The sequence below is a fragment of the Psittacula echo genome (genome assembly GCF_963264785.1).
Source record: "Psittacula echo genome assembly, chromosome: 4".
Lineage (NCBI taxonomy): Eukaryota > Metazoa > Chordata > Aves > Psittaciformes > Psittacidae > Psittacula > Psittacula echo.
Window position 1 is genome coordinate 60,594,374 of NC_137738.1, and position 27,894 is coordinate 60,622,267.

The 27,894-nt window shown below is 44.1% G+C and overlaps 2 protein-coding genes across 3 annotated transcripts in view; both read left to right on the forward strand.

The window, feature by feature from the left end:
* SEC63 (SEC63 homolog, protein translocation regulator) overlaps positions 1-6,085 on the forward strand; it is a 61,639-nt gene extending 55,554 nt beyond the window's left edge. For both annotated transcript variants that reach the window (XM_080614976.1, XM_080614977.1), the window contains 3 exons: positions 2,960-3,058; positions 3,905-4,009; positions 4,545-6,085. In XM_080614976.1, coding sequence (XP_080471102.1) covers positions 2,960-3,058; positions 3,905-4,009; positions 4,545-4,688 — 348 coding nt within the window. In that variant the 3' untranslated portion in view covers positions 4,689-6,085. The remainder of the gene's footprint in view (positions 1-2,959; positions 3,059-3,904; positions 4,010-4,544) is intronic.
* A 13,577-nt stretch (positions 6,086-19,662) lies between these two features.
* SCML4 (Scm polycomb group protein like 4) overlaps positions 19,663-27,894 on the forward strand; it is a gene marked incomplete at both ends in the record, with an annotated part of 68,117 nt that continues 59,885 nt past the window's right edge. Inside the window, one exon of the mRNA XM_080616297.1 lies at positions 19,663-19,687. Coding sequence (XP_080472423.1) covers positions 19,663-19,687 — 25 coding nt within the window. The remainder of the gene's footprint in view (positions 19,688-27,894) is intronic.

Here is a 27,894-nt window from a genome sequence, read left to right on the forward strand (position 1 = left end):
ATGCAGTTGTAAATTTTCCAACCTTCTTTCACTCGTGTCCTAAAAGCTGAATGCAGCTGTACTTGGTGCTGTAGCTGCAGTTGGAGCATGCTCAGATAGTGTCGATTTGCAGTGTCTGAAGAACAAAATCCATTGTACTCTCTGGGTGTTTTGGGTTTTTTGTCTGTGATTTAGAGTTCTAACTCTATTGTGCTCATGGCCAGTTCATAGATTCAGAATTAAGGATAAAATGTTGTAGTTGTGTGAATTTCTGTATTTCCAGAATTTAGGGATGTTTCAATGTAGCTGAGCCTAATATGCTTGTTCTCAGGAGATAGCCTTAACACTGTGTCATGGAATTGAGTAGGTTGGAAAAAACCTTTTAAGATCATCAATCCCAGCCTTTACCCCAGGACTACCCAGTCCACCACTAAACCATGTCACTCAGAACCTCATCTACACTTCAGGGACAGTGATTCCACCAACTCCCTTGGCAGCCTGTGCCAATGCCCGATCACCCTCTCTGTGAAGAAATTTTTCTTAATATCCAGTCTAAACCTTCCCTGAGACAGCTTGAGGGTGTTACCTCTTGTCCTATCACTTGTCACTTGGGAAAAAGACCAACCTGAGCCTTCTCTTCTCCAGTTCTTTATAAGACTTGTACTCCAGACCCTTAACCAGCTTGGTTGCCCTTCTCTGGACCTGCTCCAGCACCTCAGTATTGCTCTTGTAGTGAGGGGCCCAGGAACTGAACACAGTATTTGAGATGTGGCCTCACCAGTGCTAAGTTTCATAAAAGTTTTTGGGCAGTTGATTACTGTGCCAGAGATGCAGCTTTAATCTATGCAGGTTCCTAAATAATTATCTTCTGCTCCTGCATCCATGGATCCAGAAACTGCACAGATTGTAGTTTTGACATTTTTAGGTAGAAACTGGCCCTGGTGTTCCAATTTTATGAACATGCTGGTTTCCTGGCATGCCAAACCTTGCACCCATCTGTTAAAGGGCATTTTGCCCACTTCCCTGTTAGCTTGCCAGATTCTCACAGGCATAAACTTTAAATTCCACCCAATAAGAGGAAAGAAAATGACACTCCTGCACAGTTGTCCTTTCTGTAAGAAAGCAGTGACACTCTGGGGTCATGAGCTTTACTTCCAAAGAGTTTACTCTATAGATTCCTTTGACCATTATATCAATGAATGTAATTTGTTCTGGTATTTTTTTTCTCCCTTGGCCGTTACTTTTACCAGTTTTTGTGAAAATCCAGTTGACAGTTTTGATCTTTGTTCTTAAAAAAATATAAAAGAAGAATTTCCTTGCCACTGAGAGTGATGGCAACATACACAATGTACAAGTCAGCACAGTGTTTTGGTAACATCCAAAACCTATTGATACAAATGCAGATCCCTTTTTCTATGGTCAGAGTCCTTATAGGCCCAAAGTGGTGAGTAGCCATTTCTGTAATGGATCTGTCTTCTGTAGTTCTTGTTCGTCTGCACTGTTTACACTCTTCATCCTTCTATTCCTAGAGGGCGCCTTGGCTAGGAAATAAACACTTCAACTGCATAAGATTCTTTTTTGCTACAGCTGTCATGCAGATTGACAATGTATTTATTGTTGAAACTTACAGATAAAATAACTTATGCCTTGTAATCATATGGGGCATTTTCTTTATAAAGAAAATCACTTGGAATAGCTCAATTCTTGTAATTCGACAAATTCGGGTCTTAAATGCTATGTGAATTGGGTTTTGTCCTGTTCTTAGTGCCTGTTCTAAATACGTGAAGAAATGCTGTTGCTTTACTGTGGTGCAGATGCTTTTACTTTATACACTGTAAAATGGGCATTAACATATTGAGTTAATTTTACACTCCTTTGCTCCTGGACTCAACAGTGCTAACCAGGGTGTTTTGATTGGGTGTTTTGGTTTGCTGGTGTGTTGGTTTGCTGTTGTAAATCTGTAGTTTCTTAGTTGAATATTTCAGTGAGATGATGATAATTATTACTGGCATAACAATTAGTCACTTCAAAAGAGAAAATAAGTTAATTTAGCTTTTGTAGTTTTTCAGCCTGCATTATTTAAATTTCAGATCACCAGACACTGGCTTCTTAAGTGTTAAAACCAAAAAACCCTCCCACACCAGTGCTCCCCCTTTTCCTCCCCTTCCCCCCCAAAAAAAAACCCTCACCAAAACTACTGAACTTTTGACTCTTTTTTGTTACAGACAAAAGTTCTTCAAATTCTACATATTAGCAGCATTTGCTTCTCACCTGTAGAATTTGGAAGGGGCTTAGTGGTGGTGTTAAAGTCCACTGTAATCGTTCGTTCAGTTCTTATAATTCTGTTATATTAAAAATGAAACAAAACAGCCACTTCCAGGTGGCACTGAAGCAATTACCTGATCGGTGGTGATGTGTGTGTATATATGTGTATATAAGTCGGCCTCCTGGGTTAGAGCTTGATCTGTAACTGTTGTGAGATGCACACTTCAGGGCTCTAGTCTGTTACAATCATGATCAGTTACAAGACCATTGGGGTGGGTAAAACTGTGTTGGAAAACAGTTCAGTAGTCTAATATTTAGGTTGTCTAAAAGGTATGGGGTTTTCCCCTCTTTTCCTCTAAGGGTAAGCTTATGCTGTTATGACTATAACCTGTCCAATAAAGCACTTCATAAATATGAAGTAATCTTCCCTCCATCCCCTTCCACTATTCTTTTTTTAAACAAAAGGAGGTGAAGGAATGGAAACTTGCAACAGTTACTTGTGGTAACCTGTTTGCTTTCAGTGTGCACTATATACTGTATAGTTTATTCATACCCATACAAGAGTTCAAAAAAACCAAACTAGCAAGCACAAACCACCTCCTTTCTGTATGTATTGTAAGGACCAGTGAATCACAATTGCTTGTTACAGAGTGTAAGGGCATCATTTTATGAGGCTTCAATAATCCTCTTTGGGTTTTTTCTTCTTTTGTGACAGGAAAAACAAGAATGGTGGTGGCTATATATTGCAGATCGGAAGGAGCAGATGCTAATATGTATGCCATATCACGTTTGTACACTAAAAGATAAAGAAGAGGTAAAGTACTTTAAAAATTTGTTGTTTGGGGTATTACAAAAATGTACTGAAGTGTCTTATGATATGCAAATACATTTAGCTGCTTTTTTCATATTTATCTCAAGATGGAAAATAAATTTTACTCTCCTGATTAAAGCAGAGAGCCTTAACTGTGAAAATTGGTAGTGGAGAAAGGAAAAATAATTTAAGACTTCCAAATTTCTTTGCAGAATGCATGGGGGTTGTTTTTCTCCTCATATAAAAAGTTGATGAAAACCAGTATTAGTACACAATGAGCATTCTGAAAGTTATTTAAGTTGTGAGGAATACTAAGTGTTCTTTCTCTGTAAAGCAGAGGCTCTGACATTAATTAGCCTCGGCTCATGTTGAACCTTTCTGAGACTGTAATCTTTGGCTGTGTTCTTTGCTTTTCTGAAAAATGGAGATTTGATATATTTTGTTCTTTCAAACTAGATTTTATGTTCTATTTCAAATAGCACTAGAGTTAAGCTAATACTTTCAGCGGACTAAATGTTTTAACCTGTTTGAGTTTTTGAGATTAAGGAAGCATACGGCAGGGTGAAATTGTGTACTTAATGTAGAGTCTTGGTCTCATTCAGAAAAAAATAAAAAATGTGACTGATTATTCAGCTTTCACAGAATGTATTGTACTTGGGTATTCTCTTTTCTGCAGGTATTTTATTATGCAGAGGTTTTCAGAGAAGTGTTACTTGTAAGAAACAAACTATATAAAAAAAATTTGATTATTCTGTAGTAGTATTTATTGCTCGTTACAGTACTCGGGTACTTGTTCTAATGTGTTGATTGAAAGCAGCAAGAACTTACTGTCTTAATTCTGTTTTGTAGGTAGAGCTCAAGTTCCCAGCACCAGGCAAGCCTGGCAACTACCAGTACACAGTTTATTTAAGATCAGATTCATATATGGGATTGGACCAGATAAAACCATTGAAGGTGATGTTTAAATGTGTTATATATTTGTATCATATTGAAAGTTGCTTCATAGAACTATTGAAACGCCCAAAGTCCTGTTAACCTTTAAGAATTCAAGCTGTCCTACTTTTAACACAGTTGCAAGAAGAGACTTATAAGCCATTTCTGCCTGATGCCAGTAGTGACAATGTTACAATGGATTAAATGGGGCTAAAGTTTGTGATGTTTTCCAGTGCCTACATATTTCAATAGACATTTTCTCATGTTTAATAACTTTCTGCAGTATGGTTGGTTCTGGCTTTATACTTTGAGGTCTGCAATGCCATTTCCCTGCCCTTTATCCTAGATACATTCAGTTAATGAGAAAAATCTGATGTGCCTTCTTTCTGGAAGCTGTTGTTAGTTTTGGTTTGGATTTTAGGGTGTTGCTTTGTTTTTAAAACTGTAAATTTTGTGTGGTGTGTCATTTGTTCTGTTCTTTTTTGTTTATTTTCCCAAATTGGTCTGTATTGTCTGTAACCTTTTTTTCCTTCTTTTCTTCTTTATCCTATTACAGCTGGAAGTTCATGAAGCAAAACCAGTGCCAGAAAATCATCCACAATGGGATACAGCAATAGAAGGTGATGAGGACCAGGAAGACAGTGAAGGCTTTGAAGATAGTTTTGAGGAGGAAGAGGAAGAGGAGGAAGATGATGATTAAACAATACTATTGATTGACTACATTATCTGCACACACTGCAAACTCTTGGTCTGACTGTGGAACTTGTACAATAACCAAGAAACACAGTACAGAAGCCTCGAGAAGGCTGAGTTTAGTTTTTCTTTACCAATTAAGAGTGCATTATGTAACTTCTCAGTGGAGGTGAAACAAATCTGTTGCCATTGATACACCTTGGAATATGTTTATGGCTCATTATAGCCTTCAAGTGCAGGACAGTGCATTTGTTTCAATTGAAAATAAAAGCTTTTTTATTATAAATGTCCAAAAGTGTGGGCTATGTATTGTCTGATCAGTTTAGGGTCCAATTTAAATAAAAGGTACTATTAGGTAGAAGCAAACTTTTAAATCCATTTTTCTGCATTAGGAATTTATTTTAGAAAACGTTTTGGTATATTTGACATGACAAATCTCTGTTGATTGAAACAACATCTGCTCAACTTTCCAAGTTGATTGGTTCTGTGGTATTCATTAAATATTTTGCTGTGATACTGCTCCCATCATTCATAGCTTTAAAAATCTGTTTTACTTAACTTGATCATTATAAATTGGCATCATACCCATTGCCACATTCCATGTATTCTGGAGGGCTGCTTTTTTTAGGACTGTTGCCTTTTTATGCCCAAGATTATAATGGAAAGCATAAACTTTCTTGACTCTGCTGTAGAATAGTTACTAATGGCTTAAAACATTTTTAAGCCTTTATTTCATCAGATCAGCAGCAGATCTGAGGCTTTTGATAAACAAAATGTCTGAAAGCAATTTTGGGATCACATGTTATATAAATTAGTGGCTTTTGTGTAATGCCTTTGTAGAAGGTACATGCTAAAAGCCAAAGTATATTCTTAATCTACCTGACACTGTTGGAAATGTTTTAAGGGTAAAATACAACATGCAAAGAGGGCATGTTTTGTATCAGTTTTGAATTTCCATCAATAAACTGGACAATTTGATGGCTGCGTTTGTAATAGTGTGCATCTCCTTGAGGTTTGTTTTTCTTTTTTTACCTCAGTCTCCTGCAGGGCTGTTAAAAAGACAGTGATTCTATCCCTAGTCCTGTTAAAAAAATCCACCCAAGTCTAATTAGGGAATAAATTCAGGGAGGAGAAATCAGGGCTTTTAGTGTATTTATGACTTGACAAAAGCCAAAAGGATGGATTCATCTTTTCTTGTCTCAGTAAAACAAATGAATTGATTAATAGCTATATTTCTATATTTCAGAAATACATGAGTGTTCTGCAAGTAGGAACAGATGCATTTCTGTTCCTATGAAAAGGCAATGTTGTAAAATGTGACAAATTGCCATACAGGAAAATTTCCATCCTGTGAAGATTGCCCAAAGCCAGAATGGGTGCACACGAATTTTGTGACCTTGTTTATTAGAAAGGGTTGTCACTTTAAATGCAAATTTACATTGTTATATTCTTTGTAATTGCAATAGTTGCAAATAAAATTTGAAAATGTTCTAAATGAGATTATGGTATCTTTCAAAATACTTCTGAAGTGTATACTGGGCAGGAAAAACTTCGTAAAGCGTAAGCAGTGTCAGGTGTTCAAATTGAAGAATGAAGACTAGGTTAAATTAAATGGCTCGTACGCTTGATGCCTTTTACTTCCAGTGTTTATTTGCAAAATACAGTAGAAAAACAACAATAAAAAAGCACTAGTTGCATCCAGCAGGCTTTCAAGCCAGGTACTGCACTGGTGAGAGAAATGCTTGAAGAGTCACCAGACTCCTTATTCTTGAGAAGGCAATATGAATGCCAAACTTCAATTGTTCTGCCAGAAAAATTCACAGTGAACTTCTGCTGTTGTTAAAAGTTGGGAAGTGATTATAGTTAGGAGGTCTAATTGATAAGAGCATTGAGGGGTTGGAGGGGAGTGTTCTGACTACTGATCCCTACATTTTACTATACCTGCAAGATGTGAATGCACAGAAGTGATTAAATAAAGAAGAAAAAGAAGAATCATGTCCCTGGTCTGAACACTGAAGTATTCTTGAAGATCGAAGGTGACAGCTGGGATTACACTGCAAATCTGGAAACCAAGGGTAATTCTATTGAGCTAACAAAGGCTAAATCTAATGCTTCTTCAAATGTGGCTCTCCTGTGTAGGCAAGGTAACTTAATAGAAGCTGCAAGGAGAAGAATTGCAATGGTATTGGAAATCTTCTTTATGAGAGGAAGGCACACTGATACTTTCTCTCTTAGAAATAGCAGCTGTATAGTTGTGCATTGTTTTACAGCACCTTCCAAGACATGCAGAAATTTGGCTGAGGAGGTATTTAAGAACTTCACACAAAGCCACCAGTTGCAGATGCACAACTCTTTCGAGTGTTCCTACGTTATTGAATTGGTGGTTGGTCTATCTTGTGGTGTGTCTATTAATAACCATTTTTTTTAATAACAATTTGAATTGTCATTTGAAGATTGACTAACTCTCTCTTGAATAACAGTTACTAGGATGGGTAAAACTTTCCAGGATGAAGCAGCATTTTGCACTCACTGCTGTATAAGCCTTGGGTTTTGATGGCGCTTAGGAATGAATTCAGCCAATTTTACACCTGACCAGAAACTCTGGACTAGTAAGTGAAGAGTAAGAAGTTCTGGAAAGAAAAACTGCTTTGCTGCTGCATGCTGTGTTTAATAGCAGCCCAAGCATAATTTGGAAGCATTTAGTGTAATTTCAGTGTGATTAGGTTTATTTCTGCGCTTTTGCTCTCACACTCCTTTTTGTAGCCTCTTGTTCTAGATCATAGTAGGCTCACGCACAGCCGGACTGTCCACTCAAGCAGGGATGCTGCAAATGCCTTCAGGGCTTGCAGAAGCTACTTCCAAGGGGGGAAAAAGTATTGCAATTGACTGGAATATGCAATGCAACTGGCTCCTGGCCCAGCTTGTGTATGGATATGGGGTGCTGTAAATTGCGATTGGTCGAGGGAAGGACCATGAATTACGTTTAGGGCAGATAGACACTGCTTGTTGAAATACGGGATAAATTTGAAGTAGATACGTGTAGGCAAAAGAAATGAATTACAAAAATGGGATTTTCTTCGTGTAAAATGATTTAACCTTCTGTGCCTCCCCCCTCCCTGCCCCCGAATCTTGACAGTGCTTGATTAGTATTAAAGGAAATGTCACTTTTTTCCTAGTCTGATGCTGGCTGACTAGAAAGTTACACTTGTGCAAAAACCTGGTAAACCCCCTGTAAATCCCACATGTCTTATGAGTGCGGAAAACCCTTCAGCTGTAGAGGAAGAGCCGGCGACTTTTCCGATGGCCGGGTGCAGTTCCAGGCCACGCTCCAGCAGGGGGAAGCAGGAGCAGGGATTTCTTCAGGAGTCTTCCGGGGATACCTAGTGTGCTTTTGAGCGGTAGGTTTGGGTTTGGTTTCCCCTTTTCTGGAGGGGGGAAGGCATAGATGGAAGTTTCTTTTGTCCAATTATTGTCTTTTAAAGAAACTGTACCGTTACATATGCATACCCTTATTTTTATGTCTGTGTTTTTATGCATACCCCTATTTTTATATCTGTGGGTTTGTTTTTTTTTTTTTCCCCCCAAACTCCTTGCTGATTCTTCATTTTAAAACTGCTGAAGGAACCACAGTATTTCAATTATTATTATTATTTATTTAAAAATAAAAACCTGGCAGAGAAAGAAAGGCAGAGCTTCCATTTGTGTCAGGAATTGGGGTGTTAATGAGTCCCTTTTGAGCCTTAAATGTCACTTTGCGTTAGGTTTTGGAAAAGTATTTGCGTACAATGGATATTGTGGAAGTATATCTGACTCAGCTGTATTTTAAGCTTTACCAAGTGAGATGTGTTAGGTGATTCTACCATGAGGATACCTATACATCAAAGAGCTGATTCACAGGGTACCCAGGGTGCCTTCTGGTCACATGAGTTCTACATCCTGTTCAGAGACACATTTAAAAATGCCCCATCAGTATCTTCTTTAAAACCTGCGCTCTCTTTTCTTAGGGTTTGCTGAAGACTTGGCAGAGCACCCGGGTGTGGATTAAAGTTTGAGCATGTGCTTAAACTCATTTCTATGCAGCAAGGTAAGCTCGTGCTTAGCTGGCTGTGGTATGCTGGGGCTGTAGCAGATCGGGGAACAAATCAAAGAGAGAACTTTGGGTGACTCGTGTTCAGCACTGAACTCTGAATGGGACCAAATCTGTATACGTGACACATCTCGGTGATGTTCGTGGCTTGCACTTAATCTCTTTTGTGTTAATGTTTTGTGTTAAGGTGCAATTCGCAAATTCGGTGAATTAAAATGTCCACCCAAATACTATTTTGTTGGTAGAAATCTTTTTCTGCCAAGGTTGTTTATATTTTTCGTTCAGTTAAATAACAGAACAGTTACCGGCAATGTAACTATTGATAACTTTTAATAACTATTATTAACTAATGTAACTGTTAATGAATCTAATAAGCACAATAGATTGTAAAGCTAACAATAATATTTTTAAAGCCAAATTGCATTCCCTCGACTTAGAATTTAATTTCAAATGTGTGCTGATTCAGGAAGCATTTTCAAACTTTCACTGTATATAAGCCTTCCATGTATATGCTTTAATAATTTAGGAGGTTAAACTTTACAGTTATGTTGCATATGGGGAATTTAATGGCACTAAGGAGACTGCACAGACCACCTTGAGTGAGTGTTTTTAATTCATCCAGCTTTAAGGTGTGAGTGATTTCCTTTTTGTGCAAGCAGCATAGCTTGCTGCTTCATGGCATAAAGCTGGAGGCATTCTGGGGAGAAACCCTAGAAAAGCTGGACATCTTGTGGGTATCTTGTGTGGAGCAGTCCTTGAGTTGGGAGAGCCCCAGTGCCAGCAGAGCATTGCAGGTCCTACACAGGGCAGTGTGGATCACCCAGGTGTTGCTTTTGGCTTTGCTTGACCATGGTTATTAGATGCTTCAAAGGCTAGGCTGGTATGAGGCCACCTTTAACTTAAGGTAACTGAAAGTGAAACGCTGCCCTTGCTGTGAACGGTTGTCCTGGCTGTTAGGCATGGTTTTCCGTCACTGGAGTTGTTCATCTATATGCCACAGATACAGCATCTTTTGCAGCCTTTATACCCCATCAAGCCTCCCTGCTCTCTCTGAAGGATACACACCCAAACATATGGAGGGATCATGAGGCCATACATACCAATATGCTAGGCTGATGCTTCCTGCAGTTGGGAAATGGGGTAGTAGTGACAGCAGGAACTTTGCCGTCATATCTCCAAACTTCCATACTGAGATAGCCAGATTTATTTGCATGCCATCCTCCCATTGAGGAGATGCTTTGGGAGCAGGAGGTGTGGAAGGCCAGTGGTATATTGCTTATTAGGTGTTTCATTTTTCCCTTCCCAGCACACAACCCTTTCTTAGATGACAGCTATGGAATTTGTGCTTTCTAATGTATGCGTGTGCAGTAAATTAAACTCAAATTGAATGACCAATTTCCTTACAGCTGAAGCTCCATTAATTACTATGTGTAAATCACATTAGCTGAGATTAGATTATAATGGCTGTAAAATAGACACTGTCCATGACAGGGTGGCAAGATTTGGAGGCCCAGGTGACAATCACTTTGGTCGCTTGAAATGAGCAGATGAAATGTGATAGTGCTTGTTTCATTTTGCACCCAGCTTTTTGTCTACTCGTGTTGCCCAGCTGTGCAGGTCCCTCCAAATCAATTCCAATGCGGGAGAGCCTGTTGCTCTCTTGGTCCTGTACAGGGCATGGATGGCAGCTTCCCATGGTGAGGCAATTTTAGCAACCTCCTGTACATTATTAGCTTCTCTTACACATCACATGGCAGAAGGGTCTGCTGTGTGCAGGTACTTCTTCTTAAAGTAATGAGGATTTACTCTTTGCAGTTAACTTCCTCACATAAGGTTTTATCTTGGTTGTATCTTTTTATGGTTCCCTGCTGATGTAGATTTGTTAGGTGTATTTGATCCCTTTTTTTTCCTCCTTTGTTGCTGTTGGGACTGAACAGTTCACTCAGATGATGAAAAACTGCCCCATTATATTTTAAATTCAAATTCATGTTTAATATATAGTATGTACTGTAATACTTACTGGTGATTTAAAATATGGAGACTTCCATACACAAGCTCTTAATTTCTTAGCAAAAATTGCCCATCTCTTAGGAAGCTTATAAGACTCAGTGGTGATCAGGCAGTGGGATGCAAGTGTCCCATGTCGCCTACTTATCCCCCACACTTCTCCTCCCTATGCATCCCTCTCTTCCTGAGGCCCCCTGCCCCTGGTTCCCAGTGGAGGGGGGGTGGGCTATTTTGGGTGAGTGAAGAACCACTTGTACTGTTGGCACTGCCGCCTGGTAGCCATGAAAGTCAGGACGATGGCTCCCCTCACCTGAAGGATTGTCTCTTTTGGAAAGAGGATGTTGTTGGGGGATGGCTGGGTGATGCTCCTCGTGTGATGATGTCCCCGCTGCAGTGCACCAGAGCTGGCTCTGCCGGGCACACAGCAACAGACCGTGCTGCAATGAGCACTGTGGAAGTAATGAACAAGACCAGCATTAAAGGCAAGAGAGGGATGGATGGTGGTGAGGCCAGGGAGACCATCTTCATTATAAGCTCAATAGAAGCACAAGGCTTAAAAGAGAAATAATCAGAATGAAAGCAACTTAGTTTGTCCAGTCCATTGCCCCCTTGCAATCTCAGTGCCTTTGACCTTTTATTCCAAAAGGCTGTTGGTGGAGATGCCTTGAGTGGTGCCTGCAAGATGTCACCAGGACATCAGTGCCAGGCAGCAGCCATGGGTCAGCACGAGCTGCCCTGCCAGCTCTGCCCATTGCAGCATTTTCTGTGCTTGCTGCTAAAAGCCAATTAAAACAAAAAATAGAGCAATATTGTTCAAACCCCAACATCGCTTAAAAGGGAAGCATGGCCCTCTCGGTCAAATGTGAACCTGGGAGATGCACAGGACTGACAGCAATTAATCACCGCGCTGCTTTGAATCTTTATGTAAGCGCTCAGCGTTAAATATTGCAATGACACCAATGCGGAGGCTGACAACAGCCTTTGTAATCCTGGCCTCTGTAGGTGTGAGGTTGTAGGCTAGGCTTACATAAAATAACTCGGCTTGTTAGATACAGGCAAGGCTTTTTGGCATGCTCACCATGCCAGCCTCGAAAATGATGGAAGAGTCAAAATAGCAGAGGAGGGAAAATAAAAGGTAAAGCCTAAAATCTAGCCTTTTATTTCAAAAACATCACCGCTAAAATTAGGGAGGTTATATGATTTCTAAAGCTTAACGTGTGAGCAATTAATCAGCTACCTCAGATAATGACTGGGAAGTATATTTTGGTTCTGTTGGGTGTTTTTTCCTTTTTTCTGTTGGCAGCTATTCCACAGCTGGATAGAAAATTTGTCCCACCTCTGGCATACAGCAGAGGCCACTTGCAAAGTTTAAACCTCCTTTGCTAGCTCAGCTAATTGCTCATCTGTGACATGATCCAGCAACTCTCTGCAGACTTACGTGTGGATGAAAGACAACAGAACCTGCCCTGGGATTCTGGATTTCGCTTGACTTTGGGGCTAAACTGAAGTACTTCCCCCACCTCCCAGTAAAATAAAATCCAGACACAGATCATTCTCAGAAGCTGGCTAAATGATGGGGCTTCGATACATTTCTATCTCTGCTAGAATTTTTTTTATAGAGAAAAATAGTGTATGGCCAAAAGATGTAGCTGGTGTCAGTGTTGTTAGCGAGGTGAACGTGTGCGTAGGCACCCCTGCTGCCTGGGTGGCTGTGCAACTGCATTGCACTCCAGTGGCAGGACAGCCCTGCTCCCTGGGTCTGCTTGTGGGCATCACACCCACCATCAGTGTGCTGGGGCTCCCTGTGTCTTTCACAGCCAACACTGACCTCTGTTGTGTTTATGGAGAAGGGTCTCTATTGCCTCCAGCTTGGGGATATGCTTGGTGTACCCTGGGCAGAATCTGGCCTTTACAACCAGTGTTGGACGTGGCATTTTGACATACTGACGGAGGAGGGTCACCTGTTGCATGTGCCCATCCATTGGGGTTTTGGGAAGTTCCTAAATCCATGCTCGTCACTCAAGTGCCCTCTTCCATCCAGGCCCCCCTTCTCTACCCCAGGTGAAAAGCCATGGAATACGAGCCCTTGGTTCCCTTGGCTCTGAATGGTTTGGCTGCCGGGGAGGGTCTGCCACTCCTTGGCTGTACGAGCAGATGCTGTGTGGGGAAGTTTCTCAACTGAGTGTGTATGCAAACAAGATACAGCTCCTGACTGCTGATGGCTATCCAACTCCCTGGCTAATTAAAATCCATAAACTGTGCTGGCATATGTAATTTAAAAAACAGCTATGCTATAGTATGACTATGCATGCGTATTGACTAAAAATAGCACTTGCCAGGAGAAAAAAAGAGATAATTACAGAGAATTTGGGTAGCAACTGATTTTGTTTTTTCTATTGAATTAAGGAACAGGAGTATGCAAACATAGCAGTGAAGATATATGTCTCTTTATAGGCTCTTTTAGCTGCTGAGAAAAGTGAAATATACTGGACTTGGACATTTGTATAACATTTTATTGCATGAAATTGCTGTTAATGGCCTCCTCTCTGATGAGTTCTGCTTGAGGTTGGCACCTGAGCCCACCCCAGCTAGTGAGACACAGCTTCTCTGGCAGGAGTCAGGAGATGGCACCATCGCACCTCATCTTTCCCTCTTTCTGTTGTCCGAGCAAGCGTTCAGCCCGGGGCAGAGAGGCTTTCAGCGTGACACGGCTGTGCAGGGGCTGCTGGGGAGGACCTGCGGTGGAAGCAGAGTTTCCTCCTCGCTGCAGGCATTAGTGTTTTGAGACCAAATTTTTGGAACTGAACCCGTAGCTGGGAATGGCTTCCTTGGCTTTCATTCCCCCACAGGCGTGGTATGTGTCACCTATTATCACCACCTAGCATCTTCAGCACTATGTCCTCCCGGACTTCTGTGCTAGCATGCTCTCAGGAGCACCATATTTTTCAGGGTGAGAATAACAAAAAGCAGAATAACATCTGCTTTCCCAGTGCTGGAGTAGTTTTCCAGGCCTGAGGGAGGAGAGAGGGAAGCCAGAGAGGGTGTGATCCTGCCCTGGCCTGAGAGGCACAGCATGCACTGTGGCTGCAGGGGAGGGAGAAGAGCCCTGTTTGATGCTCTCCTCTGCCAAACAGCTCTCCATCGCTTCTCTTTTAATGGCACCGTGCAGCAAGCCCACAGCTCAGCAGGGCACAGCACACAGGGAAGCAAAGCACCTGCATTGCCCATGTGCTGAATGAGGGCCCATTAACAAAATCCAGTGTTACCTCGAGCAGGAATGGGGTTTGCTGGCGCTGGGGTCTCCTGCTGCCAAGCAGAGAGCTGCCGACTGCTGCTGGCTGTAGGTGTTTAATCGGTGAAGTGCTATGGGAGGCCCTGGAATGGAAGTGACTGCAAAAGCAGCAGAGTAATCCAAGGAACAAAAACCCTCACCTGGAGGATTTAATTACTGCTCAGACCCAGTTATCTCTAGTCCAGGAACTTAGGCTGTTTGAGCCAAGTTGTTTGAGAAAGATGCTCAAAATAAGAAATGCTTAGATTGCTGCCACAGTGATTTTATTGAGCTGTTCATTGAATTTGTTATTGCACTAGATAGATTTCTTTAATTTGTAAGGTGAAAGTACCTTTTGTGCCATAGCCTGTGCTCTGGGCATGGGAGGGAAATGGCCTGTGTCTGCTGCAAGGTCACCCCAGGGTCTGCCCTGGACAACCTGAGTGGAGCATGGTGCTGGTTATGCCTGGTGACAGTTACAGTACCTGTGTGTGTGGGGAATGTACTGGCTGCATGAAAACCCTTGTGTCATTGTCATCCTTACAAGAAAAAGCTAATGTTTCAGTGTGTGGTCTCACAGTTCTGGTGCGCGCTCAGAGAACAGTTTCTAATTCAGCCCTTCACCTTTGTCAGGCACTTCTCAGGTAAATAGCAGCAGAAAGTCATGCAAAAAGCTAATGCTGACTCTTCCTGCATCTTTCAATGGAATGAGATGCAGCAATTGCCATCCATTTCAGCAAGCTTCTCTGGAACAAATCCCTCTGGAACTTGCCCCTCTGCTCACCGTCTGCTGAGTTAGCACTGAACAAAGATGCTGGGCCTTGTCATGCCACAGCGGTGTGTCTGTTCTCATTGAAAAACCCTCCAGAGACACTAATTTGGGAGCCAGTGGGAGCAACATTTGCCAATGCAGAGGCCCAAGGCAGGCATCATGTCGCTGTGGGACTATTCCTTTGCTGCTGCTTCTCCTTCACAGGATTGTTTACCAGGTTGCCAACAGCAGGGGTGAAGCCTCCAGCTGCACCCAGGTGCTGAACGGTGAGGCTGTTACCTCACAGAGTGACATGTACAAGGCTAGAAGTGGGGTCAGGGGATGGAGGGGAGAGTGGGGCTCCTTCTCCTACACCCCGCAGCTTTTCCCTTTGTAGCATCAGAGCCACCTCTGTGAGGGATGCGAATACTGCACCAGGGCAGCACCGTGCAGCCGGAGCAGCTGCTGGGTTCACTGGGGTGAGCAGAAGCCCAGCTGCTTCCTCTCTGCAGCAGCAGATTGCCATGCGCTGGGTCTCAAGGAGTCACGTCAGAAAGCAGTTGTAGCTGAGTAAGTTAGTGTGTTACACCCTAACTTGCATTGATGCAACCTTCTTGCGCTGGACCTGGATGCTCATCACTGTTTTAGCATCACTGTTGATGCTGGACAGTCAGAGGTGGTCCATGGCCAGTCATCTCGGTTGTATAAACTAACATACAGAAAATGATTCCGTGTGTCAAGCATCTTAACTGAGAGGGATGAATAAGGTTTCTTTGTTTCTTAGCTGCTGCAGGTTGCTTTGGTGTTGCAGTGTTTTGGCTACGATTTATTGTACTTCATCCTACCTGCCCTCTCTGGGTGCAGGAGATTTTGCCCAGGCACACTCAGCCTTTTGGGTGCAGTCACTCTTGGATTTTTTTGCTTGAAAGGAGCTCAGAAGGGAAGGGAGAAAGCGTGATTTCTGCAGCCCCAAAGGGTTATTTCTTTCATCACTAAGAATGCTGCGTGACTTTATTGCCTTTCTGAGCTCTTTAACACAGTAATAAACGAGCCGTTAAAATATTTTAAAATCAATAAATGTAATAAAGAACCAAGCAAATTACAAAGCCGCTCCTGATGTTTAGCGATTTAGGAAATAATCATGTCCTCAAGCGAGCAGTGAGTGGGGTGGGGAGGCGACAGGGTGACCTTGCAAGGACTGCTGCACCAGGGGATGGAGGAGGCAGAGCCGGTCTGGAGCCTGTCCCAGAGCTGAAGGAGGCTGTGGGGTGCCAGGGGTGCAGGCTGGGCTGGGTGGAGGTCTGAACAGGCTGGGAGCTCTGCCCTATCACCTCTTGCCTTTCCAGGCTGCTGCCAAGCTTTGATTTGGGAGTTTTTGCCTGGAGCGTGGGTTTAATTTCCAGCTCAGTCTCCTGAACAGATTGCTGGATCGCATCAGTAAGGCTCTGCGGCTTTACTTAAATCTAGCAGTGTGCCTAAGCGAAAGGTGACCTCCAGGGCTGGGCTGGATGGGAAGGGACTGGCGGGTGCTGTGGGGTCCCAGCAGGCTGGGCATTTCTTGCTTGCTGCTATTCCACCTTGCCTGTGCCACTGGGCATGTGGGATGGAGCTGGGGTGCGAATGGGGAGTGGTGGCAGCCAGGGCTGGAGTCACAGCCCTTCTCTCCCCTTTATTCACAGGTTCATTTGTCTAAATGACTTCTCAGCAGCTGTCCTCCCTGGAGACCCGCTTCCTTGAAAGATGATACCGCTCTTGTAATTAAGGTAATTGTTTAAATTCATTCCCTTAAACCGGACCCTATCATAACTTAACCAACTCTATCTACACAAGCATGGGGGGGTTGGAGAGGGTCAGGGCAGGTGTCAAGAGATTGATTCAGCATCCAGGAAGATTTGTAGGTAAAAATCTTGTTAAGCTGAAATGCCTAATAAAGATGCAGGGAAATATCGCATACAGGGCATAACCCAGGCAGGCAGCTGCCCCAACCTGCTGCTGCCTCTTGTGTGGGGATGACTGATGGGCTGAATGTCACCCCTGCAGCCAGGCATTTGCTGATGACAGGAAGAAGTGCTCCAAGCTTCCCCCCCAGGCCCAAAAACCAAGTAGGGCTGCACACATTTTGTCTGTTTCGGGATATTTAATTTCTTTTCTCACTTACCCTGAATGCTTTCTGATTTCATGGAAATCTGAAGGTAATTGAATATAATTGTTTAAAGAATTAGTTAGTTAAATTATAGGGTAATGCTTGAAGTGAAATTACAATTTGTGGGTGTTTATTAATACTGGTGGTAGATGGAGGGCGGTGGTGGAGCGCTGTGTGCCATCCCTCCCTGTGGGGAGCTGCAGGGTTGGATATGCTGTGAAGCCAACGGCTGGGGAGGGACGAGGGCATGAGGCCAGGATCTGGTATGGTCTTGTGAGAGTGACAACTCTCTGGGATGCTTGTCCTTCTCCAGGAGCCCAGGCCATGCCTAGACTTTTCCTCTACCTGAAACAGCCTCTCTCTTGCGGAGCCCAAGATCTGGAAATGAGCCATTTGACTTCATAGTAGATGTAAATACTTTGAATCGTTCCCCTGGTGCTGTTTCATCCTCCCTTGCTTTTGGCCATAAGTTAAGGTGCCCCCCAGACCAGCTGTATGTTTTAAACCAAAATTCAAGACTCTTTAAACTTTTAATTCAAGGCTGTCAAACAAGCCCTGCAAAGAGCATGGTCCAAGGAACTCTGCAGTCCTTAACTGAGCGAAACTTACTCCCAGACCTGTAAAATTACGCACGATGTTAACGAGAACAGTGACGAAAAAGAAACACTTCCAGTCCCCTCCCCAACACTTTGCTCCTTGTTGCATTATATTAATATCATATTTTTTGTGAGAGGCCACAGCTGATGCCGCCGTGCTGTGCTGTTGTGCCAGCCCTCCCATGCTAGATGACATTGGTAACGTGGTGTGACACAACCAGCAGTGCTGGGTGTGACAGTCCACAGCAGCAGCGCATCCACTGGGGCAGTGTGAAATGACAGGGACGGCGAAGGCTCCTGCTCAGAATACTTTGAGTAGATTAAAGGAGAAGAGAGGCTTTTTCAAAGTTTCTTCCATGATTATTCTTAATCACTAATACTTTTCCCCATGTATCCTATTAGGGAACGTAAATCAGGAATTTGCATGGTGCTCCAGTTCCATATTCTGGTATGGGAATCCATGAGTGCTGGCCCACTGACCCTGAGTTTATCAAAACTAAAAGAGAAGAGGGAAAGAGTGGCATTACGGGTCTTTGCTGGGATGAAGGCTGGGCTGAGGAATGCTTGTGTACTCCCTTACGCAGCATGCTTGTGAAAACCATGGTTGTTCCAATTCTGTGCTGATAATACTTCTTTTTTCACACCTACAATGTCTGTCAAGATTATAGTAAAGCAAACAAAAAAAGAAATGAAAGGAAAAAGATGCCACCTTGTTTCTCCTGGATTTACCAAACTTCGATTATTTTTCTTTTCTTCTGTTAAATGTACAAGATCTTTCTCTAGGCATGAATATAAGAAAGAAATGAGCACCCCAGCTATTCTTCTGACCATACTGTGCTTGCAGGGGACTGGTGGTGTAAACTTGAGCATCGCACCTTGCTTACAGTCACTGGTGGGCAGGTGCTTGCCCTCCTCCCTGCTGCTGGGAAAGGGCACCGGCAAAACCTCAGCTTTACTGGTACAAATGGTCCAGATCTGACATTTCTTGCTTTTCCTCTTCTTCCTCAGTAAATAGAACAGGCTGAATGCTCATCTCAGCTTCTGTGGTGACAAGCTGAAAGTAACTCCCCTAAAACCTGTAAAACCAGGCGAGCACAAAATCAGTGTGAACTAACCACAGACCTAGCAAAACCAGTGACTGTGGCTGCAGGCCTATCTGATGAGGTATTCATGGGACTGGAAAGAAAGAGAGGTGAGGAGCACATTTTGGCTTGTGATAAATACTGAAAAGCAGCGTATGTGAGCATGTGAAGTGGGGAGTGGGGAGCTGTGCGACACTGGCAAGCAATTGCGACAAACCCTTTGCTGGGATAATTTGATCTAGCACAGTCAATGGAGCATGGCAGGATTATGATGATCATTATTTATTATATGTATTACACGGGTTTTTTGGGGTTTTTTTTTGATGGCAATTGCTCCTAGTGCTGTTTTAAATAACGGAAGACCCAGTGCCACCTTTCTGTGATGAGTTACTGGAAATGCAGTGAAAAGCTGCTCCCACACCCTGCCCAAAAACCATGGCGTAGCTGCAATAACTGATATTTCTGCATATTATGGATATCAGTGCCTGGCCATACCTGTAAAATTATCCAACACAGCAGACTCTGTGTGTTTGTGTACCGGTGTGTGCACACACACTTAGTGTTGCTGGCAAAAATATCCTAAGTGCTATTCCCCTGATTTCCATGTAAATTATCCAAAATTAAGTGACTGGTCTTTCCCACCCGTGGCATCATGTAAGCTCAGCATCTGGCCGGGCTGCTGCAGGAGCGGGACAAAGGGCTGATGCTACAGTCCGGTTTCCATGGCAACAGAGGAGGGGTAGTGAAACCAGAAATGTTGCAAACACCCCTTCTGCTCATTGCAACCCAACGCACGGTATTGCGAAAGATGCTGCTTTTGAGGGGGGGGCTGTGGGTGAGAGGGAAGAGTCCAAATGCCTTTACCTTTCAACTTGCGGAGTTCCTGAAATAAACAGAAATGGCAATTCTTCTTGTTGGTGTAGCTGTGAAGAGAAAGGAAACCCGGTGCGCAGGCCTCGTTTTCTGCGTGTAAAATGTGTGTGTTCTTTAAAAGGCAGTGGTTGGCTGCTTTCCGGACATGATGTGGTTGAAGCTGTCATCGTAATGGAAATTCATTGCTGTAGCTATGGTAAATCGAGTTTTCTGCCTGTGCTGAATGCATTAGTCTAATGAGATGTTTGCAGCTGGAGAGCTGAGCTGCTGGAGACTTGCACTGTGCTAAGAGACAGGGAGAAGATGGCTTTTGCCAGGGTCTGTGTGACTGTGCTGAAAGTCCTCTGCCCTTTGGGTCCCAATGCCCAGGCTCTCTAAAGACACTGCTCAGTGTTTTAACCTAAGCAATAGGTAAGGGGAAAGCATGCTTCTTCTTCTCTACCTGATGTTTGTCATTGAGCCTTGTTGGAGCAGTTCTCATTCTGTGTATGGTATGAGGATGGTAACTTTGCAGCTCCTCTGTTGGAGACCCTCTTCACCAAAGCACACCTTTCCTTACCCCTGGGAGCAGTCTGTGTGAGGAGAGGGGCATCAGATCAGTGTGTGCTGCCTGCACGGCAGTGGGAGTGTGTGTGTGTGTGTGTGTGTATGTGTGCACCAGTTGATGAAGACTTCTGACTACAGAGCACTCTGCATGCAGAGCGGCTTCGGGCTTTTCCAAATCTGAGACTAAGCAGGGATATTTTTGCTGCCAGGTAAATGCATCTTCCATTTTACAAGCAAGCTATTTCACAATATTTGTAGCAGGCAGTATTTATATCAGAGATTTTGAGTTTTGGATAGTTCATAGAGCAATGAGTTCAATTATATCTTTAAAACAGATGCTAAATTGAATTTTTATCCCTATCTGAAAACTGAAAGAAGAGATACTGTTTATGTGCTGTGTTTTTCCTTCAAGGCTAACAGCAGCTAGCTTATGAGAGATGCCAAGGAGCATACTTTAGCAGAGTTGTTTCTCTTTCCAGGTGTCTTAAAGGTAACTTTCAGAGAAGAAGGAGCACGGGGATGAAATGTGTGCAGGTGCCTGGCTAGCCCAGCCGGTCCCTCCCTAGCTCCCCAAGCCTCCGACGCCGCCCCAGCCCACCGCTCGCTGACAGAGGGTGAAGCCCAGCGTGGTTCAGTGAGTAATTCAGCCTTTGACATCTGGGTGCCGTTTCCCTTTCCATAGCTGGTGAATGGCTCTGAGCATTGATTTCTTTGCCTCGGGTTTGTCTAATGGCAATGATCTGGAGAAAGAAGTTGCTTTTGGTTTTGGTGCATGTGAGGCTTCTGGAGGAATATAAAGTTAATCTGGCAAGCCGCAGAAGCAAAGTTGTTCGAATTCTCTGCTTGGAGGGGGATTGCTGTTTAATCCTTGGTTTATTTCAAGAGGCTTCTGAAGACATTTTACTCAAGGATAGACCAAGAGCTTTTCAGACTGAATAAAGGCACAGAGGGAAATAGAAAGCACAGAAACTGGGGTTAAGTAGCAAATATTTGTAAAGTGTGGGGATGTTGCTATTTGTGAGAGCAGGGATGGTGTCTGAAAAGTGTCTTTGTGCTTCGGGAATACTTACAGCATCCTTCACCACACTGTTCTGCCAGTCCCTGGTAGAGCTGAGCACACTGGTGGTGTAAATCAGCATAACTTCCTTGGCTCCAGCCCCATCTGACACCAGTTGACGATAATGGCTTGGAGGTTTGCAAGTTCAGGTTTTGTGATCGTATTTAGATGAGGTGTCTCCCAGTTGCCTGTTGCTGCAGGCGACTTTTTATTTTAATTCAGATGTCACACTGATTTTCCTGTTGAGGCAGAGCCCCCCTGCCCCATCCTAAAAGTTATTTAGCCAGTGCACGTGTTACTCTGATTACAAAGGCTGGGAGGGGCACGAGGTTTTTAATGATGGAGTGTGGAAGAGGGACAGGAACAGAATCTACCAATGGAAAAAAATACATGTACTGAATTAGATCAGAAACACTGCAGAAGGTATACCACAAGAAATGCTTTTTTGGTATAGCACAGTAACTCTGATATTTCTGTTTTCATTTATTGGAAATGTTGAACTCAAGTGCTTTCCTATGTTTTGTGGAGAAGAGTGTGTAGAAAGAGGCAAGTTTCTTTCTTGGTCAATCAGTGCCTTACTCTGAGGTTTCTCACCTGCTGGGAACACATGACTGTACAGGTGCTTGATGGTGGCTGTGGTACCTAGAAAGAAGTAGTTCAGGAATGCTTTTCCCTCAGGCATTCCCTTAGCTCTGTGCTTGACACAAAAACTTGTGGTTTTGACACATACTGAAAAAAGTTTAAAAGAGAAACACCATGGAGCACCCCACCATGGCACACCTGAGCTTCAGGAGGCTGAGATTACAGTCTGACCTTACACAGATGTCTCCCAATGACTTCCCTTCTTCAAATTTAAGGCAACATGGAAAGAAGGAAAAAGGCAAGAGAAGGCAGAGGTTGTAGGGTGAAGTGAGGAAGTGGGGTGTGGGATGCTTGGCTGTTCACGGCCTGGGAACAGGAGACAGGCGAGCCCTGCTGGATGAGGCAGGCGAGCAAGGGGCTTGCTGCTGGGACATGGGCTGCTCTCTGTGAGGACACATCCATCCTCGTCATCCCTGGCCATGCTGGGTCCTGCTGACACCCTCACAGGCTGCCCCGGCACCCAGCTGTGGTGGGAGCTGACCCAAAGCCCACAGTAGACAGCAGAAAAGGGATGAGTGAACCAATTCCTCAGCCTCACTACATCTCGCTGGGTTCTGACCTGAAGTACCCAGGAGCTGCTTTCCTGCTGCAGACTAAACTCACATCACTAAGGCTAGCCAATATTCCTAGCATTAGTTTGAAAACATCTGGGGTACTTTAAACTAGAGGCCAAGGCTTGCTCTCCTCCTGCAAACAGTGGGGAAACCACACAAGCCTGGCAAATAAATACAAGGCATAAAAGCATGGTTGGGGTAAGGAAGACCTTCAGGAAATAGTCAGTGAGAATAAGACAGCAATGATTTTTGTTGAAAACAGAGTGAAGCAATAGGTTTACATTTGATAACACTGAAATCAGCAAAGCCCTCTTATCTTCAGAGGATGTTAGTTCAGTTTTGTAAAGTATATTCAGTTGCATTATGAGAAAAAACAAAATCAACGATAAGGAAAATATACCCCAATTCCCTAAAATCCTGCCCTAGTTCTCTCCCTACAGCTTTAAAATGGTGCAAAGGAGGAGTCAGCTTTATTTACATAGAACACTCCCAGCTGAGTTCTCCAGCTGACCATTAAGAGAAGCTACAGTATTTAACAGGTGACGATCACCACCCAGCTCTCTGCAGTGAGAATGAACAATAATAGGTTTACTTATGCAAAGAAAACCTAGGCTTACCTTAAACGAAATAAACGAATTACATGTATTAATTCTGTTGTAACAAGTTGCCTCATGAGGAATTGGTTTTCTGTGCAAAGGAAGCAAAATTCTCTCTTTATTTTGCTGTATCTTAAAAAAAAGGATATAATTCTAAAACATGTGCCAGGGGAATCCACACTGCTCTGCCAAATGGAATCATGATAAACGGGTGCATTAAAAGTACTGGATAAATTTGCTATTGACTAATAAAATTTAAAATAATTTATAATCTGAGCTAGCAACTTCGCACCGCATTTTTCGATTGAGAACGAAGGAACTGACAAAAGGAAAGGGGATGTGCAGTGAAGGTGGAGTTAAAATTTACTAATTAGACATCTAAACTTCTGATATCCTTATTTTTTAATAAAGCCTTATAAAGATGATGAAACTGTAAGTCATTTGTTAAGATTGACTGCTCCCTTTAGGAACTAGTATAAATTTGGCCCAAATAAAGAATTGCCCAGAGGGAGCCTGGATGTGTAATTATGTTCTGCTGAAGGATGAATAATTCCTCATGAGCTGAACAGTTTGCTGTTGCCCTGCAGTTTATCGTGACCCTACAACCCCATCTTTAAAGGTGATTCTCACTGTACAGCAGAAGTGGTGCTATAAATGCCAGCCTTTTGCTCTCTGCCTGTTTGAGTTTGTTGCTCTGTTCAGTTTGGGTGTGTGATGCAAAGGGTTTTTTTTCCTGTCCCCGGTCAGCAGCAGGACCAGGAATACACCCCTGGTTTCCTGCTCCTCTTACCTAGCACGTGTGCGAACATCGGCGTTCTCGACATTGGCAATGTCAGACCAACAAAAGCTGTCACAGGGGCCAGCTGTTGCTCTTTTTACTTCCAATGTTTATATACGTGGGGCTCCCAGGAGTATTGCCTGGCAGGTGTGGCTGAAATTCAGCATTTCAGGTTGTGCTCTAAATTGCTCTTGGTGCTTTGGTTACCCTACTCCTCACAGAGGGTCTGCTTCTGTCTGCGTCATGCCACACATGGGCCCTGGGTGCCCAGGCAGCAGGGAATGGGGCTGCACTTGGTGCAGGGCAGGGGATAGCCCAAGGTCTCACTTGGTGTGCGGGCAGCACTTGCCTTCCTGCCACCACACTGCAGCTCCTGGGTCCCCACTCAGGAGACGAGCAGCTAGCTAAAGCCACCTGCAGCCCTACCCCAAATGCCTACAAGTGTAGACATGCTTTTCTCCACATCTGGAACTGGTGCTGCACATAAAGTGGTGCCTGGCTCCTCATACCAGCTCCCACCTTGACCCAGGGTGCTGGGGAGCTGCAGCAGTTCAGCTGCTGGACCTCTGCTTGTACCTGTGCAAGTCTTGCTTTCCCAGGGAGATCTGCAAAGGGTTAACCCTGCAGCACGTGCACTGATAGGCGATTCCTCACGACATCCTCCATGATCTCAAGCAGCACAAGTAATTTATAAGAACTCAGCTATATTTCTCTTTGACACGTTCATGGGACATGACCATCATGTGTGTGCGTGCCTTTTCCTGAGGGACTGGACTTCAAGAGCTACCCTACCTCTCTGTTGTGTAAATACCTTTTCCTGATGCTTGTCTCCACCCTTCCATGCTTCTGCTTGTGTGTCAATGGTGTGAAGGGGGTACCACAAAATGTAGTGTGTTCTACTTGGTGGGAAGTGCAGAGGGGGTATGAGGTGCATTCTACTTTCACCCTATCTTCCTTCAGGTGTCATGTACCTGAGGTTTCCATACAGAAGCTGTGAGTGTTTTTGCTTTCAAAACTGTTTTAGATTTAATGGCAGGTGAGGACACTCTGTTCCCACACCTCAAGCCTTGCAGGGCAGACTCCTGAAAGCCAATTTCCCCACAGCCAACAGGGCTACCCTCAGGCTGCAATGAGCATTTCCTACAAGGAAGGTCTTCTCAAAACAGCTCCCCAGAGGAAGATGCCACCCTGAGATGTCTCCGAGCTGATCAGGCTGGCTTGTGGGCAGCAGTCTGCAAGGGCTCTTGGTGGTGGTGTGTGTTAGCCCCCTGTCACTAGCAGGAGGAAGCTGCCATGTCCCTGTAATGCAGAAGAAGTCCTTGGTGACCGAAGAGCATCTAAGCAGCATTTGTCTTCAATGGTTTCTTCCTGCCAGGGAGGACATCACAGACAGGGAAGTTTTTAACTCAAGACCTTCTCTTGTGATGGGACAGTACTTGCACAGAAGGGATTTCGAAGGAGGAAGTGGTCACAGAACAGGGGAAAGTGGAGCTCTGGGGTCTTAGCTGAAGACAAACTCACGGGGCAATATTAAGGATGGAGACTGTTTGGTATTTTTTGTCTCTGCCATCATTTTTGCCTGGGTCTGAGCTGCCTCTGTGCCTGGCCATCCCGCGCTGTCCTGACAGGCAGCCAGGCAACCATGGTGATGGTGCTGGCTGCTCTGTCTCAGCTCACACAGGGCCCTGCAGGGATGTGCCTGCCTGCCCTCACTGCTGTACCCTCAAGCTTGGGCAGATGCACAAGCCCAGAGCTCGCACAGGGGTGCTGTAAAGACCTTAGGGGGTTGTTGGTGACTCCTATGGAAAAACCCCACAGCATTCAATAATAATCATCCCAGCAGAGTTCTGTGGAGTCTAATGGTAGATAAGGCCTTTTGATATATGTACCTGCACATTCCCATGAGCATGTATATGCATAGGAATTGTCCTATTGAACTGTGCAGTAGAGACAGAGAATTCTTCCTTGTTTTCCATCTGAAAGAATCAACAAGTGAACCAGTGCTACCTAATTTATTACCCCTAAGAAGTAACGTCTTGTGGAAGATGCGTCCATTTGGCATGGTGTCTTAATAATCGTACACAGGCAACTGAAGGACGACTGCAGTCATACCCTACCTGGTGCATTTTAAAATCTGTTTACCATAGATGGTGCCATCCCTCTGCCTTGGAAAAGTGCAGATGTGGTGAGGGCTCTTGTTTTGCCAATGCCCAGTGCAGCTTGTCAAGAGAACACTCACGAGAAGAAATAGCACAAAAGCTCTCCATCCCCTTTCTTGTGCCAGGTGCCTGGCATTTTGGTGTCAGGAAAAGAGGGCATTGCAGTGGGTGGCCCATCTTTTCAACATGAGCACGTTCCCTAGGAGCAGCTTGGGCAGCTGCTGAGAAGTTGGGGAGCAAGTGAGCAGGGATGGTGCATGGCCCTGCTTTGTCCCTGAGGGATGTAAGGGACTCCAGTGTCATCAGCAGGGAACAGCAGCGCAACAAACAGAGCTTCAGTGCGGATGTGTAGTAAATGCACACACAGAGTAAAAATTAATAGAGGAGAGGATGCCTTCAAGAAACTGTTTCTGATCATTATTTATGTTTATGTGGAGACTCAGTACCCTTTCCCCTGCTGCCTCGAAAAAACGTTTATAGCATTTATCTCCTGATTTCATCTGGCAGCTTCCATCTATTTCCCTACAAACAATGAATGAGATGTGCCTAGTAACTGTCTCTTATGGCTCAGTAAATACTTGAATTTATTTGCATATTAAGTCGGCCACGTTTATATTGTGTTCGCTAAATGCAGCAACACGAAATACTACAGAGAGGAGGCTAGTCGGCCATTAATGTGCCAAGGATTTATGTGAATGACTCCCTTTAACATTAATGGAAGTTATCTACACAAATCACCTTCCAATGGGGGAATAGATCATAATGTATGCAAATACATATTACTCACTGCTGTTTAGTCATTCAGGAGGATGCTCAGCAACCAAAATACCACTCTGGTGCTGACAATCAGTTTTCATTAAAATGTGGGAAGGGAGGGTGCTGCTCGTGTAGGGTGTTGTGTCACACCTGAGCTGGCACACACCTGGAGGTGGCTGCAGTCCCTCAGGCTTCAGTGGGACATGGAGGAGAAAATCTGCAAGCTATGGTGAAGTGGAACTGTGCTGTTCCTTGGAGATGTGTTTTAATCTGAACTTGCCCTTTCTCGTGGACCTCTGCTCCATTAGCTTGGGTGCATGCATTGCCCTGAGGCCAGGATGGGAATTCTTTCTCTTGGCTCACCAGTGGGAGCTGGAACAGGGGCTGGACCACCAAATCAGTTGCTGTCCCCTCAGCTGTCTTGGCTGTGGGAGAGCAGTGAGGTGATAAAGATGCTCCCAGCCCTCTGACCACACTGTCCTCCTTGCCGGCCCTCCCCACTCAGCCACACAGCCCTGGGCAGTGCTGAGCATCTTCTTTCTCCTATTGGCCAGCAGAAACAGAAGCCAGGCAGGTGGACTACAAAAACCTGGCGATAAGAGGGCAAGCTCTACGGGCATCTTGACCCTTGCATGGACACACATGGCACTGCTGCTCTGCTGCTCAGGAGGCACCTCACAGGTCTGCTAGTCCACAGATATTTATCACTTGTGGCTTTCTCCTTGATTGTGTTTATCTGACATACATTAATGTGCTATGTTTCTCATGCGATTGCTGTAGTTGTATTAGGCCACTGAAGGTAAGCTTGTGCAAATATTTTTCCTTCTCAGAACATGGACTTTTTGGATGATGCTAAAAAACCCCAGAAATCATCGCTCTGCTGTTCTTTAGAGCTGACTAGATTAAAGCAAATTTGCTCCGAAACAAAAAATCAAGTGATTAGGCTATTGGGATTGATCACTATGTCAGTAATTCAGCCTGCTTCCCACACAGTCACAGCTATCTGCAGTCTCTGTCTGATTCTGGAGATGGGCTCATTACCTGGCATTACATCAGGCAGTCTCACATCCTCACCAGCCTGGTGGGGTACCCAGCATGCCTCACCCTGGACTCGGGGCTGAGCAACAAAATTGTCCCAGAGCCATCTGGGAAAACCCACACCAGCAAAAGTGCAGTTTTGCTGCTGCAAGGAGCTTAGGTGCCAGGGTGTTTGCTCCGTGCAGCTCATCTGGGTAGTCATGTGTCACCCATGCACGCGTGGATGGGGTGAGACATTCACGGACACAGGTTTGTGTGTTTGCTTCTCAGGTGCACG